At 52.7% G+C, this 12,971-nt stretch overlaps 1 protein-coding gene across 1 annotated transcript in view; it reads left to right on the top strand.

The window, feature by feature from the left end:
• The first annotated feature begins 5,507 nt into the window (after positions 1-5,507).
• Cspg4 (chondroitin sulfate proteoglycan 4) overlaps positions 5,508-12,971 on the top strand; it is a 39,123-nt gene continuing 31,659 nt past the window's right edge. The window contains exon 1 of the mRNA XM_036192985.1: positions 5,508-5,695. Within this exon, the coding sequence (XP_036048878.1) occupies positions 5,608-5,695 (88 nt within the window). The 5' untranslated portion in view covers positions 5,508-5,607. The remainder of the gene's footprint in view (positions 5,696-12,971) is intronic.

Below are 12,971 nucleotides of genomic sequence, written 5' to 3' on the forward strand. Positions count from 1 at the left end.
TTCTCCTAACAGGTGAGTTGGTCCTTATTCATGGCCAGTCACAGCGAGTGATCAGAGGGAGCAAAGCAGAAGCCACTGTGACCTTACCTTGGAGATTGCATCACCCTCCTGACCTGCCTTCTTGGCCAGCTCTGTTCATCCAGGGCAGGGACTGCACTAGAATGTAAATACCAGCAGATGGGCACTGCCGAGGGCTTCTTAGAGACTGGTCCCTGCCAAGCTGTGTATGTGGGTGTTACATGCATGGATGTGCAGGTGTGTTTGCCTGTGGGTGTGGAAGCCAGAGGTTAATGTGAGCTGCCTTTCTCTAACCATTTTCAAACTTATTCTTTTTAAGGATTTATTTTAATTTTAATCCTGTAACACGTTTGTCTTTGTGGGTGTGTGCATGTGTAAGAGACTGCCCCAGGAAGCCAGAGGCATCAAATCCCTGGAGCTGGGGGTTCATGCAGTGGTAAGTGGTAAGTTGCCTGATGTGGATGCTGGGAATTGAACTCAGATCCTCTGGAAGAATAATGCACATTCTTACCCACTGAGCCATTTCTCCAGCCCTCTCTCCACCTTATTTACTTTTTAAGACAGGGTCTTTCACTGAATGCAGAGCTCACAGTTTTAAGACAAACTGGTTAGCTAGCAAACTCTCAGAAACTACCTATACCTACTTTCCAGATCTGGGATTATAAATAAGGCCATGCTTAGCTTTTTACATGGGTGCTGGGGATACAAACTCAGGTCCTCATACTTGCACTCAGCCATCCCCCCAGCCCCACCATGAGGTTTTTACTATATAAGGATAAGCAGTCAATGGGCCAGGAATGGCCACAGCCCAAGCTGTGAAGGCTTGTATAGAATACATACTCCTCAAGCTCCAGACTGGCTGATGGTAGCCTCACCAGCTTGCTCCAGGTGCCTTTCCTAAAGGAATCCTGAGAGTCATAAACAAGAATGAGACCCTGGCTGAACCTCCAGGCTCTGTCCTTCAGTTTACAAAGCCTCTGTGTCTCAGTTAGAGGCCATCATTCCAGTATCATGGTGGCTCTGTACAGATGAGGGAAAGGCACAGATAGGTGATATGACTCATCCCAGGCACACAGAAGAGGTTTGGCAAAACCCAACTCCTGGCTCCTCACCCCACATTCTTTCCATTGCCCTGCCTGGGCCGCCAGCTCAGACCCACATCTAAAGCCCATTACAAGCCTTGGTCCCAGGCCTAAGCAGGTATTTTTCATCCTTCCAAGAAACCCAGCCGAACCTTTCAAAGGTGCCCAACTCATGCCAGATCCTGAGTGAGTACGCTCATAGATTTTCCACCTAGCTGGGGCCCATTTACCCACCCCTCTGAGAGGCTGTCTCTGCAGGTGGTGAGTGTCCATCAGAACAGCACAGCAAGGGTTAACAGCATGAACTAATATTTAGAAATAGCACATCCCAGAGGGAGTCAGCTGTAGCCAGCTGGTCACAGTCACTGAAGTCACAAGCCTCTGTGGACATGGTATGGCAGGGGAGAGCCTGCTCTGGGGAACCTGAGAGGCCCTGAGAGGGTAGATTCCCCTACCCCCAACCCATAGGGCCAGTATGGCATAAGTGGGGTCCAGAGCCCACCCAGGATTGGACAGGCAAAGCTCCACATGGGCCTCCCATCCACAGCCTTGCTCCCAAAGCAGCAAAGACAACTTTTCAGCTTCTGAATTGTGTAATTGTTGGGGCTAGCTGCTCCTGCCCGCCGGAGTCTGGCTGCCTGCACTTGGAGGAGTACCACAGGCTCCTGGGCCAGAAGCCGGAGCAAGACCACTCCTAACAGAGGCTTAGCCTGAGGCTCTGCAGAGAAGTTCCTAATTATGAAACTATAGAGCCAAGGAACTAATGCCTAAAACCCATGCCCCCTTTGCACAGGGCAGTCGGCGTTCTGTGTCCTTCATGGCAGAGGGCCAATTCCCTAAGGGCAGGGCCCAAGCAGTTGAAGCACAGCACAGCTCAGACACCACCCCTTTGAGGGCACAAGCACATGCCATTTACCAGCAGGCTGGCTTTGGCCACAGGCTCCTTGGGTGGAGCCAGTTGGTCAGGGTGCAAAACACCCAGGCTGAGGGCAGGGTGGGGCTGTAGCCACTGCCAGCACTGGCATGCTTCCTCCCAGATACACTGGGAATGGGGGCCAGTCAAAGTGACCAGGAGAACCTGGCCAGGCTGCAGGGCTACACATTGGTGGGGAAGTAGGAGTCAGTGGGTGTCTGTTGTCTCATTCCCTAGAGTTCTTGGGGAAACAGAGACGGCAGATACTAACAGTCATTAAAACTTCCGAGGATTTGCAACCCTCTGACTTCTGTTACAAGTGGGAGCATTCTGAGCCATCTTCTTTCCGGTCACCCCAAGTGTCCTGTCCCAGGGGAGATGTCAGTCTAGGGGGTGTTGAAAGCACTGAGTGAAAACCCCCTGCTCTGGTCTAGCTACAGAGAAGACTCTATGGGAGTGTACACAGAAAAAGTCTGTTGGGGGAAGAGAGCAGCTAGGGCTTCTTGAGGGGGTAAGACGTGAGCAGGGAAGTGGGGGCAACAGGACCTGCCTGTGGGTGTCTGGTCAGCCCAACTGGAGGAAAGCCATGGCAAAGGTTAGCAGGCAGAATGGAGGCAAGAGTCAACCCTGAGGATGCCAGGGAGGTTTAGGTCAGCTCGGCTCAGGACAGGCATGCCCTCGATGCTGGGGTGAGGACAAGGAGCCAGCACTAACCCCCATCCAACAGCACTGCTCTGAGTCAGTGGGAGATGATCTGTCATTCTAAAGCTACCCGGGGCCTCAACTCTGATGCCATTGCTCGGCATCAGCCCAGGGTTCAAGTCTCATGCAATAGACTCACAGAAGCCAAGCCTGTGTGCCCAGAGCCCCAGTGACCCTTCAAAGAGCCTCAGGTTTTCTTTTCATCTGAGAACACACTTATTTCCAAAGGCGTCAAGATCTCAGGTGAATGATTCTTATCCTTCATCTCTCTCCCCCACTCCTCCACCCCCGCCCCTCAACCCAGGAACTAACTTTGTCGTTGCAAATGACCTTGAATTTCTGATTCTCCTGCCTCTACCTCCTGAGTGTTAGGATTAAAGGCTTGTGTCACCACACCCATTTTTTTTTTTAATTGAATTTTATTTTTTGTATGTTTATGTGAATGTATAACCTGTATGCAGGTACCCACGGAGGCTAGAAAAGGGTTATCAGAGCCCCTGGAGCTGGAGCTACAGGTAGTTGTGAGCCAGTCAATGCAAGTACTGGGAACCAAACTCAGGTCCTCTGCAAACTCTTAGCTGCTGAGCCATCTCTTTAGCCCCATGCCCAGTTTTTATGACTGTTGCAGAGCAAACCCAGGGCTTTTAGATGCTGGGCAGGAGCTCTACCAATTGAGCCACATTCCCCTCCCCACCACCCCAATGCTAGAGATTGAATCTAGGGCCTTGTGTATGCTAGGCAAGTGTTCTACTGCCCAGTTACTTTTCCTGGTGAATGTTTCACAAACTGGGAACCCCCAGCAGAGATGCGCAAGCTGGGTCATGAACACAGCGCTGATTACATTCTTCTTTAGGTCTGTGTTTCTCAGCCCCACCAGCAACAAGGCTGGGGAAGGCTCTGAGCTCATTCTGCCTTAAATCTCAGCAGCGGGATGGGCAGCAGCCACTTGTCTGGAGGCTCCCCAGACAGGCAAATGACTCCTGGTGGTGGTGGGCAAATAAATCTGTGGGTAGGGGCCAAGGAAGATGGGAGAAGATGGGTGGCATGGAACCAGTAGGAATCTCCACTCTCATCTCTAATTCACAAAAAGAGAAACACCTCCTCTCCCTTTCATTCTTAAAAAAGAAAACTCTATCCCCCCAACATTCCCAGAAGCCTCCCCTCCCCAACCCTGGATCCATATTTGGACAGTAATTGGCTCCTAATGAGGATCAAGTGTCTTGCTGACTCAGAAGAAGGAAAATAAGAAACAAGTCATGGACCCAGTGCTTCAGTTGCCTAGGGTGCCTGGATAGTTCTTAAGTTTGTCAAAGTCCTACAGAATAGTAACAAATGGCGTCTTAGTCAACCTAGACAGGCACTTACTGAATACCTACTACATGCAACTGCCTCTGGGGGCAAAGCTGAAGGTTCACCGATGGCACTCCATGGGGGGCGGCAGGGCGTGTGTGAGTAAGTTGTAGACAAACTGAGGTACTGGAATGTATAGAATAAAAAGGGGATACAAGACAAATATATGTCGAGCACCTACTGCATGCCAGCCCCTGGGGTAGGCATTTGAGACATATTAAAATACTTCATCCTTATAAATCCAAACGTAAACGAGGAGCTGAAACACAGGAGAAGGGACCAGTTAAAGGTCATACAGTCAGGTGAGAAAATTGGGATAGAGAACCAGGCATGGCGAGAAGAGCACCGAGCTTGGGCTCAATGATTTGGCTACCCCTTGTCTGGATCAACTTACTCAAGCCCTTTGATCTCTCTCGGCCTCAGATTCTCCATCCAAATGGGGCTCAGTTCTGTCGACAGTTATGAAATGTACCGTCATGTTGCTAGGGGGAAGGATTGGGAAGAGGGTGCACAGTGGAGCATGGGCTGCAGCAGGGAGCCCAGTGGAGGGCTCTGTGTGAGAGAAGAGAGGTACAGAGGTGCTCCATCCAATCACTGGAGAAACCCAGGCCAGATCCCATTGCAGCTGGGGCTGGCGGAACACAGGCACTGGGAAAGGCCACAACAACTCTGCTTTTTCCAGCTCCTGGTTGGGACTAGGCAGGCTTTTGCCTGGGAAGGAGCCAGGAGGAGAAGGCCCCAGCCTGAAGCTGTTAGGTAGGAGCTAAATCCAGGGCCAGATTTCCAGGAGGCAGTGGGTAAGTGAAAACACCAAGGTTCTTAGGTCAGGAGGCCTGGGTTCCTGACAGGAAATGGCCAGGCACCTGCCTTTGATCCTGGACTCTGAGCTGGGCTCTTCCTACACAAAATGAGGGGAAGGGTGCTCAGCCCTCGCCTTGAGGGTTGTTTCGAAGCACATGTTATCATAGGACTGAGCTGCAACGTAAGGTCGAGACCTCTAGTCTTTACAGGCGGAGAAAGTACAGTCTGTGGGAAGGGAAGGTCAAACTCAGAGTCCTGTCTAGCGCTCTGCTCCAGCGGAGTCCTTAGAGACCTGTGACCACTGGGGCACCTAAACCCCCCACCATCCCCGCAAGGGCAGAAGAGGGCCCGCAGCTCACACTTCCTTTCCCATTCTCAAGCGATCCTGCCCACAGAGTTCTGGGGATCTAAAGTCTCAGAGACTTTGTCCCAGATCTTTAAAATGGGGCATGAGTCTGACTTGGCAATAAAGGTTCTTCAACCCTGACCAGGAGCAGGAGCCCAGAACGGCCCCTTTAAGAAAGCTGGGGGTGGGAGCAGACAGAGGGAGCCCCCGCCCGAAATCCAAGCGCGGGTCGGCGCCTGCCCCGCCCCCGGAGTTAAGTACCGGACAGCCCTTGCGTCCTAGCCCTTGCGAGGAGCCCTGCTCCCTTGACTTACGACTTGAGACTCCTGCTGCTGTCCAGACTCCTGCACACTCTGTTCCCTCGCCTTACAAGTCCAGACACCCAGCCCGCCGCGATGCTTCCCGGCCCAGGACACGGGCTGTCAGCTCCAGCCCTGGCCCTGGCTCTAACTTTGGTCCTGTTGGTTAGATCTGCATCTCCTGGTGAGTGAGGGGCTGAGACCCAGATCCAGCCTAGGGGATCTAGTGGGGGCTGCACTCACAGGCCAGGATCGAGTCCAAAGGCCTGTACTGCTCCTCTGATCTCAGTTTATGGGGACTTCAGCTATCCAAGGACTCCAGGTTGTCTGGCTTTCTTGACCCTAGAAAGTCAGATCCTGGGAAAGGGGCCCCTTGGAGTCAGATTGCCAAGGGCGTGGCTCTGCCCACCCAGATTGTCTGGGTCACCTCAGTGCTTTCCAGTCTCTTTGCCAGACAGGTTTGGAGTGACCATAGTGGTACTTAAAGGACACCCATGGCAGTAATACGTGGGCATCCTGGACACAAATACCCTGAGCCAGAAATGGGGAGAACCGTGAGATGGGAAGTAGAGAGAAGGCACAATGCCCCACCCTGTGTGTACCCAGCACACCTCTGCCATGGCCTCCTCTAACTGCCTTCTGGCCTCTGTACCCTGTCGAAGCTCTGCACCTCTCTTTTCGTTCCCAGGGGCTGGCTGGCTGGCTGGTTTCTGCCTCTATCTCCACCCCCCCTTAAGCCCCCCCCCCCCCCATTACTGTTCTCATTGAGAGGACCTGGTTGGTGACACACAGGACCACCCAGTCTTCAGGTTCCAGAGGAGAGGCTGCTACCCCTCAGATATCTCAGCCCTGGGGCAGCCCGTGCCACACCCCCTGTCCCAAGCCCCGGTCCCTGAGCAGCAGAGCCTGAGCGAAAGTGTACCTTCTCAGAGGTGCTAATGCGCATCCATTGCCTGTCACAGCGCCAGGAATCCTAGCATTACAGCATTCTTCCTTTACTGGAGACAAGGGCTGGTTATGCCATAAGATCTGTAGCCTCAGGGTCCATCAGTCATTACTACCCATGTATGAATCAGGCCTTCAGCCTACATCTTTCAGGACCATTTCCAAGAGCAACTAAGAGCAGAGAAGGAACTTGAGTCTCGCCTCCAGGGGCCCTGGCCACACCCTTGTCATCAGATGGGGGAAACTGGTCCTAAAGAAGGGGACCACAAGGCACCGAGAGGGGAAATGAGTCAGGAAAGGACCCCCTGCACTAAGGTGACTCATGGATGGATCCAGGCTCCCCATCCTTGCTTCACAGACTTCCTTTCCTAAAACCTCACAGCCCCAGTGGTGAACAGACCTGGAAGATATGAAAGGGAGCATCTGAGGTAGCTGGGAGTTCAGCTCATCCAACCCCCAATTTCCAGCCAAGAGATGGGTCCCAGCAGCCCCTACCTACTAGGGCTTTAACTGAGAGCAATTCCCAGATACCATCTTAGCACCGACAACATGAGACACGGCACTAAGGCTGCGTAGAGATGGGCAGGGCTGAATCAGGGTGTGGCAACGTGTGCCTGTAATGCCGGCATTGAGGAGGCTGAAGTAGAGGGATTTCACTGTGGGTTCAGGGCCGGCCTGGGCTGCAGAATGAGTCCCAGACCAGCCTCAGCCAGAGTGAGACCCTGCCTCAAAAACAAACAAAAGAGAAAAAAAGCAGGGGAAGAGGAGGAGAGGGGGAAGATGAAGGGGGAATGGAGAGAGCTCATATTAATTCGGGAGGTCCAACAGTGAAGTAAAATTCAAAGAGCAGTTTCTTTCTTTTTTTTTTTTTTTTTTCCAGAGCTGAGGATCAAACCCAGAGCCTTGCGCTGCAAAGAGCAGTGTCTAATTGTGTATAGAAAGAGCCATGTGAAAAGTGTGGAGGAAATCAGAAGCAAGATGGGTGAGACACAGGGCCAGTTAGGTGGGTGTAACACGGTGTTGAAATAGAAAGAGCAGCAGCCTGGCTGGAAGGCGTATTTTGAGCACAGGACAGGAAGAGCCATTGGGCTGGGACACAAAACCCTTAAATGGCAGAACACGAAGCCACAGCCTAGGCACTGTTGGTGACGGGAAGAGGCTGCAGGTACAGAGCAGGTGGGCAGTGGGGCGCCCGTGTTTTAACAATAAGCCCACCCTGGATTTCAGGAAGGATTTGAGCATGGGGAAGGGATGAAATAGCTGATACTCTCCCCTATGCCAGCACACCCAACTCTGTCACTCCCAACACAGTCTCGGGGTTTTTGTGGGGGCTGAACTCACAGCCCAGCATCAGGAATCCAGGGGAGGTGGGTGTCTGTACTCTTTCCCAGGCTGATTTCTGTTTGTGGGGTCTCCAGCTACCCCATGTTGTCTGACCCGTGGAGTCAAATTGTCCAGACCCATCCTGAGCTCTGCCTCAGGAAAGCTGCACTCCACCTCTCCTGGAGGGCACTTGGGTTCTCTTGTCCCTGCTGCGGCACACTTGGGAGGCTCCCCTGTACCTATCAGCATTCCAGAGTACCCAGGTCATAGGGTCTGGGAGGCAAGTTTTCTTGGCAACCATCTGGGGCAACATCTCAACTGTACAGACAGGAGAAATGAGCCCCCAGAGAGGAAGCAAACGTCTAAGGCCTTTACAGAACCCCAGCTGCCCAAGAAAAACCCAGGGGAAGGAAGAAGGGAGTCCACTCCGCCTGAGCTCTGTGGGAGGCCCTTGGTAGAGGAACAGAGGGAAAGGCTAGGTGAGAGCGAGGTCTGAGGGACAGGATGAGGAGAAAGAAGATGGCATTCCAGTTCAAGAAGGCTTGACTGCGCCGGGCGGTGGCGGCACACGCCTTTAATCCCAGCACTCGGGAGGCAGAGCCAGGCAGATAGATCTCTGTGAGTTCGAGTTCCAGGAAAGGCGCAAAGCCACACAGAGAAACCCTGTCTCAAAAAAAAAAAAAAAAAAAAAAAAAAAAAAAGAAGGCTTGACTGTAACCTCAGGACCTGGGGTGTGTCAGAGTATAGCACTGAGGACATTGACTCCCATACCCCTTCTCTGGCCTGGCCTCTCTTGGGGTATAAGGGACTGAGGTGGGACCTACACAGCATGCCTCCCAGGGAAGCTCTCAGGATTTTCTGGATGGGGATCAGTAGATACAGAGTTTTTAAGACAGTGGAGCTCCAGGGCCCCAGATACTAGAAAGAGAACCAGAGTAGTTCCTGTTGGCTCTGAGAGTGATTTACAGGGGCATCCGTGGTGTGGAGACAGATGAACCTTGTGTGTGTGCACTGTGCATGCTGCCCCGGATCTCTGAGGCAGGGCAGAGGCCAGGGCCTTAGCACAGCCCACCCAGACTCTAAAAAAGCTGCCCCAGAACTAAACATAACTGAGCTCCCCCTCACAGGGTCCACATGCCCAGGCAGGACAAGAAGAGCCTTTTAGCAGTGCCTGCCGGGGTGGGGGTGGGGATGTGGGGGAGGGTGAGCCATGCCAGGTGGGCCAAGCTGCTGATTGCTGGGACCACGAAGGGAGAGGGCCACAGGGAAGGGAATGGGCATGTGTGGAGCTCACGCAGGAAGTGTATAGGCTGTCTGGGAACTGGGCGTGCTGCCCAGGATAGGGTAAGGGAGGGGGACTTGGATATCCCTGACGTCCATGCTTGCTTGTTCACTGGCGCACACAGATGGAGCACGCACATGAGAACCCACAGGCACAGGCCATGGTGGTTGGGATACAGCTGCTCTCGTAGACCCTGACAGAGGCAGTAAGGGCGGGAGTGGCCGCTGCCTCATCCTCAGTCCTCAGCCTGACAGACCTGGACTTGTGTGGTGCCCTGGGGGACATGGTGGGGTGGGGTGCAGAGTTGCACCTCCCGGTCAGGACCAGGAGAAGATAAATTAGGGGTCTGTGGGCTGGGGGTTTTGGCCTGCTTCCTCTTTGGTTCTCTGTTTCACTGACTCCCTGACAACTGCCAGCCACATCCAGAGCCTCTCCAGCATGCCCTCTGCCCCAGCCTATGTTAATTCTGCAAAACCTTCTAGAGATAAAACTCTTGTTCTAAGTGCTGACAAAGTGGGTCTGGATGCACCATATTACCTTCATTGCTGAATCTGCAAGGAATCTTGGGATTAACTGGATCAGCACCAATAGCTGAGAGTTTAGATCCTTTCTAGGGCAGGGTTCCCTAGCTCTCTGGCCTCCTGGAGAATACAAATCTCCTAACAGGGAGAGAGGTCAAGCCAGTTCATCACTCAGTGTGATCGCTTTCTTCCAGAGCCAGCCCTGGTGGGTGCTGGAGTACAAGGCAGGAGGAAATAGTCCCATTTTATAGAGGAGGAAACTGGGCTCAGAGTGAAATAAGGACTCCCCCAATCACTCTAGACATTCTCATTCACCCCAACAGAGTGGGCCATCCCAGATCAGACCAGCAGGGTAGGGGCATCCACCAGTGTGGCTTCAGCCCCGCACCCCGCAAGAAGAGAGATATCTCTAGAGAAATCCAGGTCCCTGTCCCTCCAGTAATGATTCCCACCTTTCCAAGCCCTCCTACGTCGTAGCAAACCTCCATTAAAAACCTCCACCTCAAAAAAGAAAGAAAGAAAGAAAGAGAGAGAGAGAGAGAGAGAGAGAGAGAGAGAAAGAAAGAAAGAAAGAAAGAAAGAAAGAAAGAAAGAGAGAAAGAAAAACCATCAGGGGTTGGGAATTTAGCTCAGTAGTAGAGCGCTTGCCTAGCAAGTGCAAGGCCCTCAGCTCAAAAACAAAACAAAAAAAAACCTCCACCTCCTTTGAGCTAGAACAGCAAAGGACGCCACACATTTGTCTCTGATGCAGTTTGTAACCTGGACCTGCTGTCAAGGTGGCTTGGTGGCTTGGATCACCCATGTTCTAGAGGTAGTGTGGGTGGGCCGGGCCAAGAACATTGCCTGTCCTGTTGACCAGTCCTTCTCGCTCAGTGCCTACCCACGCCTGCCGGCTCGAAGCCTGTGGAGGAGCCAGCTCTGCCAACTCTGGTGTGCATTAGCCAGGCTGCCAGCCATGGCTCATGCTTACTTAAACGTTTCAGTATGTCCCCACCCCCACCCCTCACCCTCCTGCCTCCACAGCCCTAAGAGCAGAAACCCTGACTCCAGACCAGCCCCAAGTGGGTCACAGCAGAGCTCAAGAAGTTGCTTGCCCTGGAGTCACACAGTGCTTCCTTAGTGGATTGGGGGCCAGGCCTCCCTGCCCTTTGTCCTTATTCCCTGACATGGGCCCTGGCCTCACCCACAGGAGCCGCAGCCCCACGGGAACAGATGTCTCATCTCCCTTTTCCTGACTCTACACCACAGAGATGAGCACAGGGTTTGTCCACTGGAAGCTGGAGAGGTCACTGTGCTGACCAGGGATTTCAGAATGTGCCTCAAAGTGCTCCCAGGGGTCATCTCCATCCCGTCTAGAGGTATATGATTCTGGGAATGTGGGATGCCTGTCTTACCCAGTATGAGTGTAGCAGCTTCCTGAACAAATGTTTGTAGATTGAGTTTTATGTCCTTTTTGCCAGGAGTGATAGCACATTACTGTAATCCCTGTACTCGAGAGGAAGAAGCAAAATTGCAAGTATATGGCCAGCCTAGGCTATATAGCAAGACCCTGTCTGAAAATCAATAATAATAATAATAATAATAATAAATGTTGGGCTGGGGATGTAGCTTATTTGGAAGAGTGCTTGTCTAGCATGTGTGAAGCCCTGTGTTCAGTCCTCAGCACACACTGAGTGTGGCAGCATGCACCTGTTATCCCAGGACTTGGAGGCAAAAGCAGGAGGATCTGGAGTTCAAGGTCATTCTTGGCTAAATAGCAAGTCTAAGGGTCCTAGACATTCCAGACTCGATAGTGAGACTACATGAGATCCTGTGTCCAAAAAAATGAAACAACAAAAATATACTGTTTTAAAGAGGATTCTGTAGCAGGGGGGGGGGGGCGAGAGAGGGAGAGAGATTACTTCAAAGAATCCCACTCAAGACTGATTGCAGGGTTTCCTGTAAAGTGTCCTTCTCTAGGTGGTTCAGCAGGAAGCCTGAAGGCAGGGAGTAGCCCCTGAACACAGTCTCCTCACACCCAAACTGAGGTTTCTCCTGTCCCAGACTCCCATTCTACGACTCCTACCATCAAAAAGGATTCCTGAGCACTCAGGTGGGCAAATGCCTCAATGTCTCCTGGCCAGCAGACCCTACCACACCATCATTGCTATGCTGTGCCCCTCTCTGCCTACCATGCATCAGCCTCCATGGTCAAGGTGAATCACATCCTAGTGTCTGGTTGAGCACTGCCATCAGTTAACATCTGCTATTTCCAGCACCCTTCCACAACTGTCCCAGCTGGGCTCCACAACTGGACTTCCCTTCCCCAATCCTTCAAGCACCACAGCCCCTGGGAGTCTTTTTACCTCTACTGGCTCTGAGACCTACAGCCTAGTCAGCTTTTCTCTTGGGGCCCTGTTAAAACAGCCCACTTTCGCCTTCCCTCTGTCTCCTTACCTATGATTAGATACTCAGCAGGGCCAGCAGTGGTGGCGCACGCCTTTAATCCCAGCACTCGGGAGGCAGAGGCAGGTGGATCTCTGTGAGTTCGAGGCTACAGAGCGAGTTCCAGGACGGCTAAGGCTGTTACATGGAGAAACCCTGTCTCAAAAAAAAAAAAAAGATACTCAGCAGGTGTGCATGCATGAATATGTGTGTGCCCACACGTACATATACACAATGCACACACAAACACACACACACACACATACACACACTGGGCTGTTCCGGGGCTCGACAAGAACAATGCCCAGCCCCCAAGTCAGCTGCCCTAGGGGAAGCCCCCCAGTTCAGGACATACACCCTGGCCCAGGAAGGACCCCTGGCTAAGTCTAGGCCAATCTGCTCCCTGGGGAGCAGAGAGGACTGGGGAGAGGAGACCAACTTCCGTTCCCACCTAAGAGTAAACCCTTCCCCGCCCACATTTCAGGAGGGGGCAGCTATAAATATCAATGGGCCCAGGATGCTGATTCCCACGACTTCAGCTCCTCCCTGCCCCCTTTGCTAGTGCACAGGCACTGGGACCAAGAAGTTCTGCTGCAGCTGGGGCAAGGCAGGCTTACACACACACACACACACACACACACACACACACACACACACACGTTCCCCCCACACCCGTCTACCCGCCTTCCTGGCAGAGGGAGAACAAATCACCATTTTGGGAGTCTCTGGGCTATGGATGAGCTCCTTTCCTGTTCTCGTTTTGACTCAGCCCCCACCTTTCCTGCCCTCAGCCCTGGGTTCAAGACCGTCTATGAGGAGGCAAGAGGCTAGGCACAGCGGTTACAAGCATGGTGTTAGAGCGCTCATCTGGGATTAGATCCCAGCTCTAACGCTCCTTGTGTGACCTTGGCTTGGCCCCCTCTGAGCCTCCAGCTAGTCCTTCATAAACCAGGAAAGAATAATTC

This window comes from Onychomys torridus, chromosome 7 (assembly GCF_903995425.1).
Source record: "Onychomys torridus chromosome 7, mOncTor1.1, whole genome shotgun sequence".
Classification (NCBI taxonomy): Eukaryota; Metazoa; Chordata; class Mammalia; order Rodentia; family Cricetidae; genus Onychomys; species Onychomys torridus.